At 40.8% G+C, this 17945-nt stretch overlaps 1 protein-coding gene across 4 annotated transcripts in view; it reads right to left on the bottom strand.

Moving 5' to 3' along the window:
• BTBD9 (BTB domain containing 9) overlaps positions 1-17945 on the bottom strand; it is a 308026-nt gene that overhangs the window by 276564 nt on the left and 13517 nt on the right. For 3 of the 4 annotated variants that reach the window (XM_048843484.2, XM_075127030.1, XM_075127029.1), the window contains exons 2-4: positions 10778-10988; positions 8482-8845; positions 2437-2701 (exon numbers count right to left, since the gene is read on the bottom strand). In XM_048843484.2, coding sequence (XP_048699441.1) covers positions 2437-2701; positions 8482-8845; positions 10778-10962 — 814 coding nt within the window. In that variant the 5' untranslated portion in view covers positions 10963-10988. Of the gene's footprint in view, positions 1-2436; positions 2702-8481; positions 8846-10777; positions 10989-13302; positions 13388-17945 lie in introns of all 4 variants that reach the window. The other variant, XM_048843485.2, reaches the window with a different exon arrangement.

Below are 17945 nucleotides of genomic sequence, written 5' to 3' on the forward strand. Positions count from 1 at the left end.
GTTGAAAAGTGTTGAGATAAAGTATTGTTTCTTTAACATGTTTCTATCCCTCATAATTGCAAAGAAAATGCTGAAAATATGACCTGAATGCAAAATACTGTGTTGTCTTCCTGATTCTATAGACAGGCTGACAATAGCTTTAGGGTGTACATTTTCCCATTCATTTCAATGTGGTGTTAGGTCTAAAACCTAGATAACGTAAGTTAAAATGTTGACGTTTTAAACATTTCATTGACGAACATGTTAGCAGAAACACCCAACTAAGATGCTGCCCCCATAATTACAAACAGCCTCCTTTGCTTCCACAAATGCCAAAAGTCCCACCTGTCTTTTATCCACCTGTCCACAACCTCCAGCTGGACCCACCCCACACTAATTTTGTACAATAGACTTATTGTCAATACAAATATTTACAAGCATATTGAAGACTAAACATGAGTGGACAGCATAAAAATAAACTGAACTTAGTATAACAGGCTACTGTTTCCAGTATTACTTAAGTTCATATTTAATTTTTCTAACTTGTTAAGATTTAAATGAAGCTGCTGCAGAATCCATGGAGCTTACTGAAAAATTTAGGTCCAGCTTGCTATTGAGTACATGGTGTCTCAGATCATAAGGCTGAAACATAGGTATTTATTGACAGGAGGAAGGCTTGTGTAGAACAAGGCAGCCTCTCCTTTGAGAGAATGTACATGGATCTGTTACAACCGTTGTCTTTCTATCCTGAACTGTTTGTGAAGTTCCTGGAAATCTGCCTATTCTCTGAAAGTAGTAATAATTCAGTGGGCTCACCATACACATTTCATGATGCATTATTTAATACTTTGAAGTGAATAGTTTTCTGATGATAGTTTACAGTTTAATTTGAACTTAGTACTTAAGGAAAAGCTACAGGAATTCAATTCTTAAAATAGCTACATTATTGACAGGGTGAGAAATCATGTGCTTTGGTGCCTGCTATCAAATGCTATCAACATGAATGCAGAGGGTCAGTAAGGCCTGTAGTTTCCAAAGTGAAAAATCTGAAGGGACGGCTGCTAAAAAAAGCAGTTTCTCATGATGGAAAGCTCATCCCTGCATGATTTAAGAGACCACAATACAGAATATTCTCTAAGAGTATTCAACATTATTCTCAATTGCAGGGTAAATATTCTGTGCTATGTAAGCATTACTTTATAGCACACAAATGTTTTAATAAAACATTTGCCAACTGTAAAAGGTTAAAACCTAATTCACAAATGATACAAATAATCTAGTACAATGGTGGAGACAGGTTCCTATTACAGCAAACACAAGTGAAATGCTTTCCTCTCTTTTCATACCTAAAATGTAAGCTCTCTGGTGCAGGGACTGATTTTCATTTTACACATTACGTGCGCAAACAATGTAAAGGGGAAAAGAAAAAATCAGATACAGAATATTTTGAAACTAAACAGCAAAACTATTATTTTTATTACAAAATTGGCAATAAAAATCTGACAGATGTCTGCATTAAAGTTTGATTCATTTTTAGATATAAGGTTCTGCAAACGGTTTTTCTTGAGGAAAAATTAAGCATTTTGATAAAAATGCACTCTGCTGTAATTTACATGCTGAAGCAATATCTAGGCTATGTGGAGTTAACATATTTTCCTGATTTCCATTTAATGTTTGTCATCACTGCCATTGCAATTCTTCAGAAAAAGAGCAAATGAAAGTTAGGAAACTATTCCAGTTATATTTTTCATTGCTCTTTCTGCCTCCAGGTCAGATAAAAAATTCACTCTCACTTAAAGCAATTTCAGATATTCCCAAGCATTCCCAAGGTGTTGGTTTAGGCATTTTAATTGTATAGGCATTTTCCAATTAGTAATATACCACCCATTTCTACTGGTAAATTATAAATCCATACATAGGGCCCTACCAAATTCACAGTCCATTTTGGTCAATTTCACGGTCATAGGATTTAAAAAATAGTAAATTTCATGATTTCAGCTATTTAAATCTGAAATTTCACAGTGTTACAATTGTAGGGGTCCTGACCCAAAAAAGAGTTGCGGGGGCCGGGGAGGGGGTGGAATTGCAACGTTATTGGGGGGGGTTACAGTACTTCTATCCTTACCTCTGCACGACTGCTGGCGGTGGTGCTGCCTTCAGTGCTGGGCAGCTGGAGAGCAAAGGCTGCTGGGTGGCAGCCCAGCCCTTAAGGGAAAGCCACTGCCAGCAGCAGTGCAGAAGTGAGGATCCCCAATTTCAGAAACACTGGTCTCTCCCATGAAATCTGTATAGTGTAGGGTAAAAACACACAAAAGACCTGATTTCACAGGAGGAAGCCAGATTTCACGGTCCATGACACATTTTTTCATGGCTGTGGATTTGGCAGGGCCCTCGCCATAGAACAGTTGCATTTTGAAAGTCCATCCTCAACAAGTTTAAAAAAATACTGATGCTCACTTAGCATGCCCCTGTAGTTGAGGTCCATGTCCCGACTTTCAGAACGGACTTTAATGGCATCCAGAATGGCATCAGGCGACAGCAATCCAGAAGGTCTTACAACATTTAGTAGCTCTGTCAGACTCATCAGGGGTAAGCGTACTGCCTGCATGATTTCAACATGATTCTCCTTGGGGTTATGTTTACACCAGTTCATCAAAGCCTGGAAAATATCCTTCTCAGGTGCTGCAAATGAATCCCTCAGCACAACATTTAGAAGAGCAGCCTAAGTAGAGAACATCCAAGAAAATTCATGTCTAAAACATAACAAAAATTAACAGATCTTTAACTAGTAAAGCTATAAAAGTTTTCAAAACTTGATTATACTAGTGGGACAGTGACTTTGTAGACAAACACCATAGCCATTAACTGCCATTAAATAGCTTACATGTAGCCAGGGCATTAAGAAGTATTTTACTGAGAAAAGGAATTTTGGTCAGGATGTTGGTTTAATGCCTATCTAGCAGATGGCACCTCTAACAGAGCAACATTCCCAAAGGAGTGAATGCCCTGCACTGTCAGATCAAAGTATAAGCCAAAGTCCTTATACTTGAATCCTAACCTTCTTGGTCAGAGACGAAAACACTACTGGCTCACTATGATACTCTTACTGAGCAGCCTCCCTGGCCTTTCAGTTTTTATTTTGAGTATTGTACTCAGTTATAGCTTACTTGCTTTTACTCATTTTAATCACTTATGCAAGAATTCTAGGTTTTCTACTTACATAATAGGTTATGATTGTACCACCACCACCAGAACTAGGCTTAGAGTGTGTAAGTGTCTCAAGCCACTCAAATTAATGATATCTTTAAATTCTCGGTTCCGATGGGTCAAGGAGTAAATAAAGGTGATTTTTAGATTTGGCAGTATAGTGGGCTGCTAAAGTAAAATTTTGGTAGCACACCTCTGAACTTAGCTATATGATCACTGGCGTGAAAATTAGATGCAGGTTTTGTATCACCCACTCCAAGCTCTTTCCCTCCTCTTTTCTCTTTTGGGGCCAAGCTGGTAACTGCAGAAAAGATTCACGAAACTCTATCTCCTGGACAGAAGCACAAACACGCATCTATTGCAAAATGAAACCTACCAGAATTGAACAACTTTTTGCATTTTCACTTTGCAGACAGTATAAGTAGGAATGAGCCTTAGAACAAGGAAGTCCTCCTGCAGCACTGGTTATGCCACAAACTCCAGTTACTGAAAGGAGGTAGCATGTTTCCTGGTCAATGGAGTCTGCTGATTTGTTCCATTCTACACTGATGTTATCCCCAGTGCATTCTTAGTTGACATATAATATCTAGCATCAAGCAGTTAACAGTGAGGACTTAAGTGTCAAAAGGGAGCGGAAGCAATTATAGTCTCCTTTGTAACCAGATACCAAGTTAGCTAGCTCTGTAAGGTCTCTGGTCCCTATTCATAGAATAAATGTTCTCATTAAACCTGCCAAAAAAGTCAGTGTATTTTTTACAGTAAAAGGCACTTGAAATATTTTTCATACACATTTTAATATCCCTTTATAACCACGCATTGAAAGCTTGAAACTGAAACTTGCATTGTTACAAAAAAATTCTGCTACTTCACATGTATGTTGGTTTGAGTGCTGGGTTACTGGTACTGAGTTTTGAGGCAGATGAAACAATATGGGAGCATTTACTGTAGAAGACAAGACATCTAGGACTAAATCCTCTGGTGCAGTGTAGCCACTTGGCATTGTAACATCGATGTATCCAGCCCAGAAGGCTCACTCTAGTGCAGAGAGAACAGGAGTACTTGTGACACCTTAGAGACTAACAAATTTATTTGAGCATAAGGTTTCGTGGGCTACAGCCCACTTCATCGGATGCATGCAGTGGAAAATACAGGACGATTTTATATACACAGAGAATATGAAACAATGGGTATTACCATGCACACTATAATCATAGAATCTCAGGGTTGGAAGGGACCTCAGGAGGTCATCTAGTCCAACCCCCTGCTCAAAGCAGGGCCAATCCCCAATTTTTGCCCCAGATCCCTAAATGGCCCCCTCAAGGATTGAACTCACAACCCTGGGTTTAGCAGGCCAATGCTTAAACCTGAGAGTGATCAGTTAAGGTGAGCTATTACCAGCAGGATTGTAGTTTCCTCAGGAAGTCAGTGGTGTCTCAAAGATAGCTAGGAGTGTTGGCAGTGTGGAGCCTGAGGAGGGAGTCTACATAGCCAGACAATCCTGCTGTCAGGGTGCCTGCTCGGGGTTCCAGGGGGGTGTCTGTGCGGATTTGCTCTTGTGCTTTTTCAGGGAGTTTCTTGAGCAGATGGTGTAGTTTCTTTTGGTAACCCTCAGTGGGATCAGAGGGTAATTGCTTGTAGAATGTGGTGTTGGAGAGCTGCCTAGACACACCCCTAGAGCCCCGAGCAGGGGTATTCCATCTGCTACCCAAGATCCATAAATGTGGAAATACTGGACGCTCTGTCATCTCAGGCATTGGCACCCTGACAGCAGGATTGTCTGGCTATGTGGACTCCCTCCTCAGGCCCTACGCTACCAGCACTCCCAGCTACCTTCGAACCACCACTGACTTCCTGAGGAAACTACAATCCATAATGACAGGTTTCAGAGTAACAGCCGTGTTAGTCTGTATTCGCAAAAAGAAAAGGAGGACTTGTGGCACCTTAGAGACTAACCAATTTATTTGAGCATGAGCTTTCGTGAGCTACAGCTCACTTCATCGAGCTGTAGCTCACGAAAGCTCATGCTCAAATAAATTGGTTAGTCTCTAAGGTGCCACAAGTACTCCTTTTCTTTTTACAATCCATAAGTGATCTTCCTGAAAACACTATCCTAACTACTATGGATGTAGAAGCCCTCTACACCAACATTCCATACAAAGATGGACTACAAGCCATCAGGAACAGTATCCCCGATAATGTCACAGCAAACCTGGTGGCTGACCTTTGTGACTTTGTCCTCACCCATAACTATTTCACATTTGGGAAAATGTATATATTAGCAGCACTGCTATGGGTACCCGCATGGCCCCACAGTCTGCCAACACTTTTAAGGCTGACTTAAAACAACGCTTCCTCAGCTCTCGTCCCCTAATGCCTCTACTCTACTTGTGCTACATTGATGACATCTTCATCATCTGGACCCATGGAAAAGAAGCCCTTGAGGAATTCCACCATGATTTCAACAATGTCCATCCCACCATCAACCTCAGCCTGGACCAGTCCACACAACAGGTCTACTTCCTGAACACTACGGTGCTGATAAGCGATGGTCACAACCACCACCCTATACCGGAAACCTACTGACCGCTACACTTACCTACATGCCTCCAGCTTTCATCCAGACCACACCACACAATCCACTGTCTACAGCCAAGCTCTAAGATACAACCGCATTTGCTCCAGCCGCTCAGACAGAGAAACACCTACAAGATCTCTATCAAGCATTCTTACAACTACAATACCCAGCTGCTGAAGTGAAGAAACAGATTGACAGAGCCAGAAGAGTACCCAGAAGTCACCTCCTACAGGACAGGCACAACAAAGAAAATAACAGAACGCCACTAGCCATCACCTTCAGCCCCCAACTAAAACCTCTCCAGCGCATCATCAAGCATCTACAACCTATCCTGAAGGACGACCCATCACTCACACAGATCTTGGGAGACAGGCCAGTCCTTGCCTACAGACAGCCCCCCAACCTGAAGCAAATACTTACCAGCAACCACCCACGAAAAACACTAACCCAGGAACCTATCCTTGCAACTAAGCCCGTTGCCAACTGTGTCCACATATCTATTCAAGGGACACCATCATAGGGCCTAATCACATCAGCCACACTATCAGAGGCTCCTTCAACTGCACATCTACCAATGTGATATATGCCATCGTGTGCCAGCAATGCCCCTCCGCCACGTACATTGGCCAAACCGGACAGTCTCTATGTAAAAGAATAAATGGACACAAATCAGACGTCAAGAATTATAACATTCAAAAACCTGTCAGGGAACACTTCAATCTCTCTGGTCACTCAATTACAGACCTAAAAGTCACAATATTACAACAACAAAACTTCAAAAACAGACTCCAAAGAGAGACTGCTGAATTGGAATTAATTTGCAAACTGGATACCATTAAATTAGGCTTGAATAAAGACTGGGAGTGGTTGTGTCATTACAAAAGTAAAATTATTTCTCCATGTTTATTTCCCCCCCCTGTACTGTTCCTCACACGTTCTTGGCAACTGCTGGAAATGGCCCATCTTGATTATCATTATAAATGGTTTTTTTTTTCACCTGCTGGTAATAGCTCACCTTAACTGATCACTCTCATTATAGTGTGCATGGTAACACCCATTGTTTCATGTTCTCTGTGTGTATAAAATTGTCCTACTGTATTTTCCACTGTATAAATCGGATGAAGTGGGCTGTACCCCACGAAAGCTTATGCTCAGATAAATTTGTTACTCTCTAAGGTGCCACAAGTACTCCTGTTCTTTTTGTGGATATAGACTAACACGGCTGCTACTCTGAAATCTAGTGCAGAGGCTAGCCCCCTGCCCCTCCCTTGCTGCCTCCCCTTCCCGCAGCCACGCTGCCGCACGGGCAGCGGAACTGGCTCCAGTTGGGCGGCACGGCTGGCAGTCCTGGTGCTCTCAGAGGCATGGTAAGGGAGCGGGGGGGGTTGGATAAAGGGGCAGGGGGTCCCGGGGGGCTGTCAGAGAGCAGGGGGAGGTTGGATGGGGCGGAGGTTTGGGGGGGGCAGTCAGGGGACGGGGAACAGGGGAGGTTGGATAGGTGTGGGAGGCCCGGGGGGCCTGACAGGGGTCGGGGGTGTGGATAGGGGTCGGGGCAGTCAGGGGACAGGGAGGGCGTTGGATAAGAGTGAGGTCCGGCGGGGGGGAGCGGTTATGGGACAAGGAGCGGGGGGGTTGGATGGGTCAGGGATTCTGAGGGGGGCAGTCAGGGGCCAGGGAGCGGTTGGATAAGCGTGGGAGTCCTGGGGGGGCCTGTCGGGGTCGGGGAGTTGGATAGGGGGTGGGGAGTCGGATAGGGGGTGGGGAGTCCTGGGAGGAGGCGGTCGGGGACAAGGAGCGGGGGGGGGGGGGGGGGTTGGATGGGTCAAGGGTTCTGAGGGGGCAGGAAGTGGGAGGGGGTGGGGGCCAGGCTGTTTGGGGAGGCACAGCCTTTCCTACCCGGCCCTCCATACAGTTTCGCAAACCCGATGTGGCCCTCGGGCCAAAACGTTTGCCCAACCCTGTTCTAGTGCATGGGGGAACTCCAGTGGCACAGAGCCACCACGGAGATTCCTACGCACATTCATATACTACATCTACTACAATGTAGGGGGTGTGACCAGAGGAAGGGACATAACTACACTGCAATAATCCAAAATTGTGGTTTCAGCCCGTTGGGACAATTAACAGCTGATGTAAACTGCAGCAGCCCAAAGGCTGCTCCAACTTATGCTTGGAGAATGATCCTGAGTGTAGGAGCCCTAGAATCAGGAAAATGAACATAAACTGAGTTTTATGCCATCTTTGCAACTCCCTCCTCCAAACTTTTACTGCGTACACTTTGTCCAGATTTCAAACGCCAGACTACACTGTTTAAAGGACAGTGCAGACTTTACAAATATGTAAGAAAACATACAGAAGAAAAGAAGGTAAATATTTTCCTCCTACCCTTGACAATGTCCTGTTAAGAGTCACGTTTAAGTTTTATAATTGGTCACAACTGACTAGCTCAATAGATATTACATTTAGGAATGATCTTTAGGGTCTCTTTATTACCACAATGTTTATGTTTATAGAATTCTACAAAATATTACTTATTCATCTCATCTTGACTTGAGTAACTCCAGCAATGCAATTTCACTGCTAATTGACCTTACTATTAAAGTCTCTTATTACTTGGCCTATGCTTCTCTTTTCTTCATTTCAGACCACAATTAGCATTTTATCATAGTGTTTTTTGTAGACCACAACCAACATGCCTGAAAGAACTTACAAAGACGCACCTTAGAAAGTGACAGAAAGCCTTCGCTGGAGAGCACCTCTTGAGCATTTCTATCCATAAACATACAGCACATACAAGTCAGTTTAGGGAGTGAGTAGAGACTGGCAACATCAAAGGTCATACAAACGTTCTGAATATTAAGTATGGTGCAAAGATATTCAGAGGTGGAATCCTCCAATTCTGGGAATCCATATTTGTGAGCCAGGCTCAGGAAATCCAGGAGTACCTCTTCCTTCTCATCTCTTAATGTAGCACGGCCTGTGTAGATATATTTCAGCAGCATTGTAAATGCTTCTGCAGTGGTATCCTGAAGAGGGATTTCTGCTTCAGGCTGAGATTCTCTCATTCCACCATATAATAATGCTCTAGAGACAGAAAGAAAATGTGAGAAACTTGCACCCTCACAATAAGCGCCTTATTATATATATTTAAACAGTAAAGTAAATAAAGCAAGCATCCAAATGCCAGGTGAAAAAATAAATGAAGGTATATTTGCAATGGCTCCTCAGAAGAGACCACATAAAATGAAAAAGAATGGTCTTGAAAATATGAAACGGAAGCTGTGCAGACAGCTTAAAATTCAGCTCTACTCTGATAGTGTCTACGTAGGAATAGCACTGTGGGAGTCTCTTCATCATTATCTCAGTTATTCTACATCAAGTTTAGTCAGTTTACAGGTAAAAAGAATAGGATGTGAGGTGGATTTTGTTTGTTTTTTAATTTCAGCTCTGAAAATTCACCCTGGGATCTGACAGTTAAGTTAGGTTCTTTCCTACTCACACATCACCACCAGCAGTAAAGAGTTTTCAGAAAAAAATTATGTCCTTAGTGACACCTGCACAGCCCCACTGAAAGTTGAGGAAGCAGAAGTACAGACAGGTGAAATGACTTGCTAATGCTCTTACTATGAAAGAATAGCAGAACTGACAACAGAACCCAGGAGTATCAATCCCCATTTCATTGCTCTATCCACTAACTATGGCATAGGACAACATTGGAGGCCGAGGTGATGAGACTTGAGAAGAATCAAAAAATTTGCAACGTGTTTTCTCTAGATGATAGGTAATTTGTGCATTCTGTATACATACGTCTTAGTTTAATCACTAGCATCTCTGGCATTCATATAAGAGAAGAATTATCTTGAAATTTTACTTGGTACATTTTAAGAATGGTAAGTAGATCTGCTGTGTTAAAATGAGACCTGAGTTTCAACGCAATTTTTAAACATACAATATTTTCCTAGTTTATGAGCAATGAGCAATTTCAGCAAGAAAGGCTAAAACTAAACATTTTTAATAAATAAGTTGTATACAAAATGGGAAATGACTGCCTAGGAAGGAAAGGGATCTGGGGTCAGTGGACCACAAGCTAAATATCAGTCAACAGTGTAACACTTTTGCAAAAAAAAAGCGGACATATTTATGGGATGTATTAGCGGAAGCGTTGTGAACAAGACACGAGAAGTCATTCTTCCTCTCTACTCCGTGCTGATTAGGCCTCAACTGGAGTACTGTGTCCAGTTCTGGGCACCACATTTCAGGAAAGATGTGGACAAATTGGAGAAAGTCCAGAGAAGAACAAACATTATTAAAGATCTAGAAAACATGACCTATGAGGGAAGATTGAAAAAAATTGGGTTTATTTAGTCTGGAAAAGAGAAGACTGACAGGGGACATGATAACAGTTTTCAAGTACATAAAAGGTTGTTACAAGGAGGAAGGAGAAAAATTGTTCTTCTTAACCTCTGAGGATAGGACAAGAAGCATTGGGCTTAAATTGCAGCAAGGGAGGTTTAGATTGGACATTAGAAAAAACTTCCTACCTGTCAGGGTGGTTAAGCATTGGAATGAATTGCCTAGGGAGGTTGTGGAACCACCATCATTGGAGTTTAAGAGCAGGTTAGACAAATACCTGTCAGGGATGGTCTAGATAATACTTAGTCCTGCCATGAGTGCAGGGGACTGGACTAGATGACCTCTCAAGCTCCCCTCCAGTCCTATGATTCTATGATACAAGCATGTTACCTGTATTTACACTTTTACTTTACAGAGGAAACCATCATCATATTTACATCATCCCATTTGTGTTCTGAAGTTTATTTCTTTTTAATCTGTAAATTGAGAGCCCAATTTAATAAAAGTCTAAAACATTATGATCTCATGGCATTTTCCAGCTTTTTACAGTTGGCCACAATGCTTTGATGCACTGGGAAGCACTCACACAAGAAAGGTCATGTTCAGTAATGTATATTTCATACACAAAGTTTCCTTTAAACCTGACAAGAAGCAATACATCACCTGAAATAATGGCATCTGGCAGCCAGAATCACTCTATGTGCAGGAAAACGTTTCTTTTCTACAATAAAGGTAACATCACTATACTCCTCCCCATTCATCAGAGCACCAACATTCTCTGACAAAATGTGAACATGGTCAATTTCCCCCACAGCTGTGTAAGGACGGAGTGGGTGACTATTACTCATCTTGATGAAGTGATGGTATTGGCAGCCTACAGGAAGAAAGAAAAGAACCATAAGCATTTTTAAAACTGGGTACTGAAACTAACTCCAAGAACAAGTTACAATTACAAAAAAGCTAATGTAGATGGAATTTAGACAATTACAAGGGATAACAATTTAGTGAGGTTTCTGTTAAATCAGTTACAATAGGAACCCACCCAACGTGCTTCAAAAATTATATTTCAGTTTGATTTCAGATATCTCCACCCTACTTTTATTCTGCCAATGCATCTGTTCTAAATCAACAAGATCCCATCAATCAAATCAAAATAACTGAATGGGCTGTAAAACTTCTGCACTACTAAATGATTCACAAAAGACAAAACTCTGTATAAATTAAAATTAGTTGACTGACCAAGGATAGAGAAATCATCATCTGAGTAAACAGGCTTAGTCTAAATACTGAAATCTATGCTAAAGTGTTTTCATCAGTAATTAGCCAGATTATGGGTGTTCATGACATATTCTGCCTGGATCCAGATTAACGAGAACTGAAATAATTAGTGATTCTTAATTACTAACATATGAAGATTGTTCAGGCAGAGATTCTAGTAAATCCTTGAAAGACTTAGAGGAATCCACCGGGAAGCCATCTCCACCAAGTATATTTTCAGACTGAAGAGGCCTTATGAGAAAAAAGACCTTCTGCTCTTCAATTGCAGAGTCTAAAAGATCTCTTGAGCAGAGAAATGGCATTTACAAGGCATATGGTTTAACTATTCATTTCACTTTGTGTGTGTACCCATGTGGTGTATAATTTGAAATAGCATTCCTTACACTTCAACTATCACTTGGGGAGAGAAATAACATGTTGTCTACATTTACACAGAAAATATACCTCTGAATATTTTCTTCTTACCTAACAGACCAGAAACCTACCCCACTTGATTCTCTAGCCATATGCTTTACCTCTGGAAATCCACAAGCTTAAACAAAACGTGCAGACAGCCATAAAGGGTGATATGTCCTTGACTGTAACAACATTATTGTACGAAATTTCAATATTATACCATAAATTAAGGCGGTGATGGCCATTCCATTCTAAGCCTCGATTGTTAGTCTCCTGTAACTTCCCCAAAAAACCTGGGGGAGTAAATTTGTTATAAATATTCTCAGTCATTTTTTCAGAGTTTAAAGGTAAAATGCAGAGCAAACCCAGAATGGAATTAAGCTCAGATTTGTGCGTTGAGCGTCCTCAACCATCAGGCTTCAGGAAGCATTCAGTTCAGAAATTTTTGACTAAGTTATTTTTCCTCTTTGATACTCTCTTAGAATCGCCCTGTTCACTGAACGTATCCAAGAAAGGGGCAACACAAATACCAGAGTTCTCATTGCAAATAAACACAAGCTGCGATATTTGTGATAACACAGAATGATGTATTCTGGGATACCTTCTGTGAACCAGGAAGTACCAAAATGATTTCACAGAAAGGAAAAGGGAATTTTAGAAATTAAAGTTTATTTCTGTGCAGTCCAGCTTGTGAGGACATGCAACGTAAAATATTGGGGTTTAATATTTATTCTTACATTGCAGTTCACTTAAGAGAAAGTCAGTTCAACGGTTTGACATTAGTGATGCAGATTTTACACTTCAAAAATATTTTCAGACACTTTTTGTGTTCTAGTAACCAGCTTTATTTAAAACGTTAAATTGGGTATGTGTGTGTGACAGGGTCAGGCCAGATGGCTATAGTAGAGTAACAGAAGACAGATATATTAGCCCCAGGCTAAGTAGGTCCATTTTCACTTGGTAAGGTAACAGGGAAGGTTCTAGAACAATCAGGAACCTTCTGGACACAATTAGGACAAGCTGATTAGAACACCTGCAGCCAATCAAGAAGCTGCTAGAATCAATTAAGGCAGGCTAATCAGGGCACCTGGGTTTTAAAAAGAAGCTCACTTCAGTTTGTGGTGTGCATGTGAGGAGCTGGGAGCAAGGAGCACTAGGAGCGGAGAGTGAGAATGCGGACTGTTGGAGAACTGAGGTGTACAAGCATTATCAGACATCAGGAGGAAGGTCCTATGGTGAGGATAAAGGTGTCGGGAGGAGGCCATGGGGAAGCAGCCCAGGGAGCTGTAGCTGTCGCACAGTTGTTCCATGAGGCACTCTAGACAGCTGCATTCCACAGGGCCCTGGGCTGGAACCCGGAGTAGAGGGCAGGCCCGGGTTCCCCCCAAATCCTCCCAACTCCTGGTCAGACACAGGAGTCGTCGACCTGGACCATGAATTCAGAAAAACGGCCAAGCTGAGGGCTGCCGTGAAGCTCCAAGGTGAGCAAATCCGCCAATAAGCACAAGACCCACCAAGGTAACTCAGGAACGTTGTCACAGTGTGCAATCCTCCATGAAGACAGAAGTAATTAAATTCACATACTGCACATATTCATTTCTGTAATAAAATAGTATGAAGTGTCACAAACTGAATGCATTCTCCTAGCTATATATGTTTTATGTGCACATTCTAGTAAGTGTGCAGAACGAAAAATACAACTGAGTTTAAATAGAGTATTTCTATTTCAATACCATCTAGAAGCTCTGAGAACATAGCCTCACTGTGGTAGATACTGTACAAAAAAAGAGAATCCCTGCCCCCAAAAGCTTAAATTTAGACAAGACAGAAAGGGTGAGAGAGAAAAAAGCAGAAGATAGAAGAGGTGACTGACCCAAGGACACACAACAGGTCAGGGTAGTGTGGGGAACAGAATCCAGGTCTCCCATTCTGCCTATTACTTACATTAGGTGAGCGTTCTTGGTCAAACTCACTGCAAGTATAAGCAGAAACAACTCCACTGATGCCAAACAAATCGCTTCCACTTATGCAAATTATGAATCTGGGACTCTGAGCCTTTACTTAAATTTGTGATCCTATAGGTCCCCTCCATGATACATCAAAGAGGCTATGGTACTTTCAAGAATAATAAATCAAACACCCCCAAAAACAAAGCTCTCTATATAGTAGACTTTACCATAGTATCAATTAACATACCTTTAGCTGCTGAAAATTTGTAGACAAATTAGTCTTTAGGAAAAACCAGACGCATTTTATCATGCAATACCTTTTTACCAAAAGAACAAATAAAAATCTATAAATTATAACTAGGGCTGTCGATTAATCCCAGTTAACTCGCGCAATTAACTCAAAAAAAGTAATCACAATTAATCGCAGTTTTAATCGCACTGTTAAACAATAGAATATCAATTCAAATGTATTAAATATTTTGGATGTTTTTCTACATTTTCAAATATATTGATTTAAATTACAACACAGAAGACAAAGTGTACAGTGCACTCACTTTATATTATTTTTATTACAAATACTTGCATTGTAAAAATGATAAACAAAAGAAATAGTTTTCAGAGTAACAGTCATGTTAGTCTGTATTCGCAAAAAGAAAAGGAGTACTTGGGGCACCTTAGAGACTAACCAATTTATTTGAGCATAAGCTTTCGTGAGCTACAGCTCACTTCATCGGATGCATATTGTGGAAAGTGTAGAAGATCTTTTTATACACACAAAGCATGAAAAAATACCTCCCCCCACCCCACTCTCCTGCTGGTAATAGCTTATCTAAAGCGATCACTCTCCTTACAACGTGTATGATAATCAAGGTGGGCCATTTCCAGCACAAATCCAGGATTTAATAAGAACGTCTGGGGGGGGGGGGGTGGTAGGAAAAAACAAGGGGAAATAGGTTACCTTGCATAATGACTTAGCCACTCCCAGTCTCTATTCAAGCCTAAGTTAATTGTATCCAATTTGCAAATGAATTCCAATTCAACAGTTTTTTTCAATAGTATTTTTCAATTCAGCTCATACAAGTACTGTAGTTCAATCTCTTTATTGTGAAAGTGCAACTTACAAATGTAGATTTTTTTTTTTGGTTACATAACTGCACTCAGAAAAACAATGTAAAACTTTAGAGCCTAGGAGGCCACATACTCCTACTTCTTGTTCAGCCAATCATTAAGACAAACAAGATTGTTTACATTTATGGGAGATAATGCTGCCGGCTGCTTACTTACAATGTCATCTGAAAGTGAGAAAAGGAAAGGAGTACTTGTGGCACCTTAGAGACTAACAAATTTATTAGAGCATAAGCTTTCATGAGCTACAGCTCACTTTGAAAGCTTATGCTCTAATAAATTCTTAGTCCCTAAGGTGCCACAAGTACTCCTTTTCTTTTTACGGATACAGACTAACTACTCTGAAACCTGAAAGTGAGAACAGGCATTCATGTGGCACTTTTGTTGCCAGCATTGCAAGGTATTTACATGCCAGATATGCTAAACATTCGTGTGCCGCTTCATGCTTCAGTACCAGTCCAGAGGATGGGCTTCCATGCTGATGTCGCTCGTTAAAAAAATAATGTGTTAATTAAATTTTGACTGAGCAACTTGGGGGGTGGGGTGGAGAATAGTATGTCTCCTGCTGTTTTACCTGCATTCTGCCATATATTTCATGTTACAGTTGTCTCGGATGATGACCCAGCACATGTTGTTCATTTTAAGAAAACTTTCACTACAGATTTGACTAAATGCAAAGAAGGTACCAATGTGAGATTTCTAAAGATAGCTGCAGGACTCGACCCAAAGGTCAAGAATCTGAAGTGCCTTCCAAAATCTGAGCGGGACGAATGTGGAGCATGCTTTCAGAAGTCTTCAAGAGCAACACGCCCATGCGGAAACTACAGAACCTGAACCACAAAAAAGAAAATCAACCTTCTGCTGGTGGCATCTGACTCAGATGATGAAAGTGAACATGTATCGGTCTGCTCTACTTTGGATTGTTATTGAGCAGAATCCATCATCTGCATGGATGCATGTCCTCTGGAATGATGGTTAAAGCATAAAGGGAGATATGAATCTTTAGCGCATCTGGCATGTAAATATCTTGCAATGCCGGCTACAACAATGTCATGCAAACACCTGTTCTCGCTTTCAGGTGACATTGTAAACTAGAAGTGGTAAGCATTATCTCCCGCAAATGTAAACAAACTTGTTTGTCTGAGTGACTGGCTGAACGAGAAGTAGGACTGAGTGGACCTGTAGGCTCTAAAGGTTTACATTGTTTTATTTTTTAATGCAGTTATTTTTTGTACATTATTCTACATGTGTAAATTCAACTTTCACGATAAAAAGATTGCATTACAGTACTTGTATAAGGTGACTTGAAAAATACTATTTTGGTTTTTTTTTTACAGCACATATATTTGTAATAAAAAATAAATATAAAGTGAGCCCCGTGTTCTGTGTTGTAATTGAAATATATTTGAAAATGTACAAAACATCCAAAAATATATAAATGGTATTCTATTATTGTTTAACAGTGCGATTAATCGTGTGATTAATTTTTTTAATGACATGATTAATCACAATTAATTTTTTTGATCGCTTGACAGCCCTAATTATAACGTATCACCTAGTGGCAGATCTAGAATCTATATCCCCATCCTACATTTTAGGAGTCCCTGCTTTTCACTTGAATTATGACTCTTAAGAGGAGAGCCAGATGAATCTCACCAGAACTGGCATAGAGCTTCCTGCTACTTTCTCATCCTCATGGGAAGCTGGGAGATTCATACATGGCAGTTTATGGTGGAGCAGGATATTCGCTTCCCCCCCCCCCTCTATTTACTTCCATGTATCTGCCCTACACTCTGTTACATCCTCCTTTCCTTTTGAGATCAGTGTGTGGAGGGATGTGACCAAACACACACAATGGGTTAATTTTTCTAGGTGTGTTTGAAATCAAGTTGACAGAAAAGATTCATCTGGCTCTCCACTAACTTTATTTCCAACATCTGTAGATGCTGCCTACCCTGGTAACTGAGTGGGTTAAAGATGAATAGCCTTCATCTCAAGTCAAAACAGGTAAAAAACCTCTGGATTAGCAAGTGGCAGTTTGTATTCCTGCAAGAATCAATGTGTAGCCGCAGTACTCAGACTAAGGCTCACAATCTGCAAGTGGCCCTTTAATGTGTCTCCTGCACATATTAAAACCCTATGAGATTTAATTATCCAATCTAAGTTATTAACCAATCAGGACGCTTTTACTATGTTATTAACCAATTGCAGTTGATAAAATAATAACACTTGATCATTTTGCTGTGAGAATTTTATATATGTAAGCAAACTAAATATTTCCCATCATACGGTTTAAATATGAATATATAGTACTATAGTAAATGCAACAATGAATTCACACTACTGTGGCTCTTTTGGGTAATGCTGACCGCTAATTTGGCTCCTGAACCACTGAACTCTGATTATCACTGGTGTACAGGATGATAGGTAGAATCTGGTTTGGGGAGTATTTCTGGGAGGCTTCGCCATTTAGACAATAGATGTGATTTGCCCTCTAAAAGGAACAATGTTGTGCTAGTCAAGAGTATGGACTACAACTATGCTGATTGCTGAAGACTTAACGTTCCAAGAAATGGATTGGTTACTGGTGTGGGAGTTTTTCAAATTCTGTAGCAACAAAGGATTGAGATGACTGATAACTTGATATAGATCAAGTGTTGGGGGTTTAGAATTTACCTTTCAACCTTGACTAGGGCACTGTAGGATACTAAAGCTATTTGAAATGGAGGTTCTGGTCACATTCAGTGCATAATCTGTTTGGAATAAGGCCAAATACCATCATTATTTAATCATAAATGGCACTGCCTGATCATGCCTGCATTGCAGACACACTGCAGGAAGTTGCCAATGATGCTATATGGCTGATCTCTGCCCGGCTGGTTACTCCATTAGATATAAATCCAGGCAGGGACAGGGACAATATGTGCCCATACTTTTTAATGTTAAGCTGCAGCGCAGGAGGTGACTCACCCCTGAAAATGAATTTGAATACACCCTAGTATCAAATTAATCTAGAGATCAAGGTGATATACAGGCCACCTTACAACTCTTAAGATTTTTCTCAAAATGATTCAGCTTTGCAT

Source organism: Caretta caretta, chromosome 3, assembly GCF_965140235.1.
Source record: "Caretta caretta isolate rCarCar2 chromosome 3, rCarCar1.hap1, whole genome shotgun sequence".
Taxonomy (NCBI): domain Eukaryota; kingdom Metazoa; phylum Chordata; order Testudines; family Cheloniidae; genus Caretta; species Caretta caretta.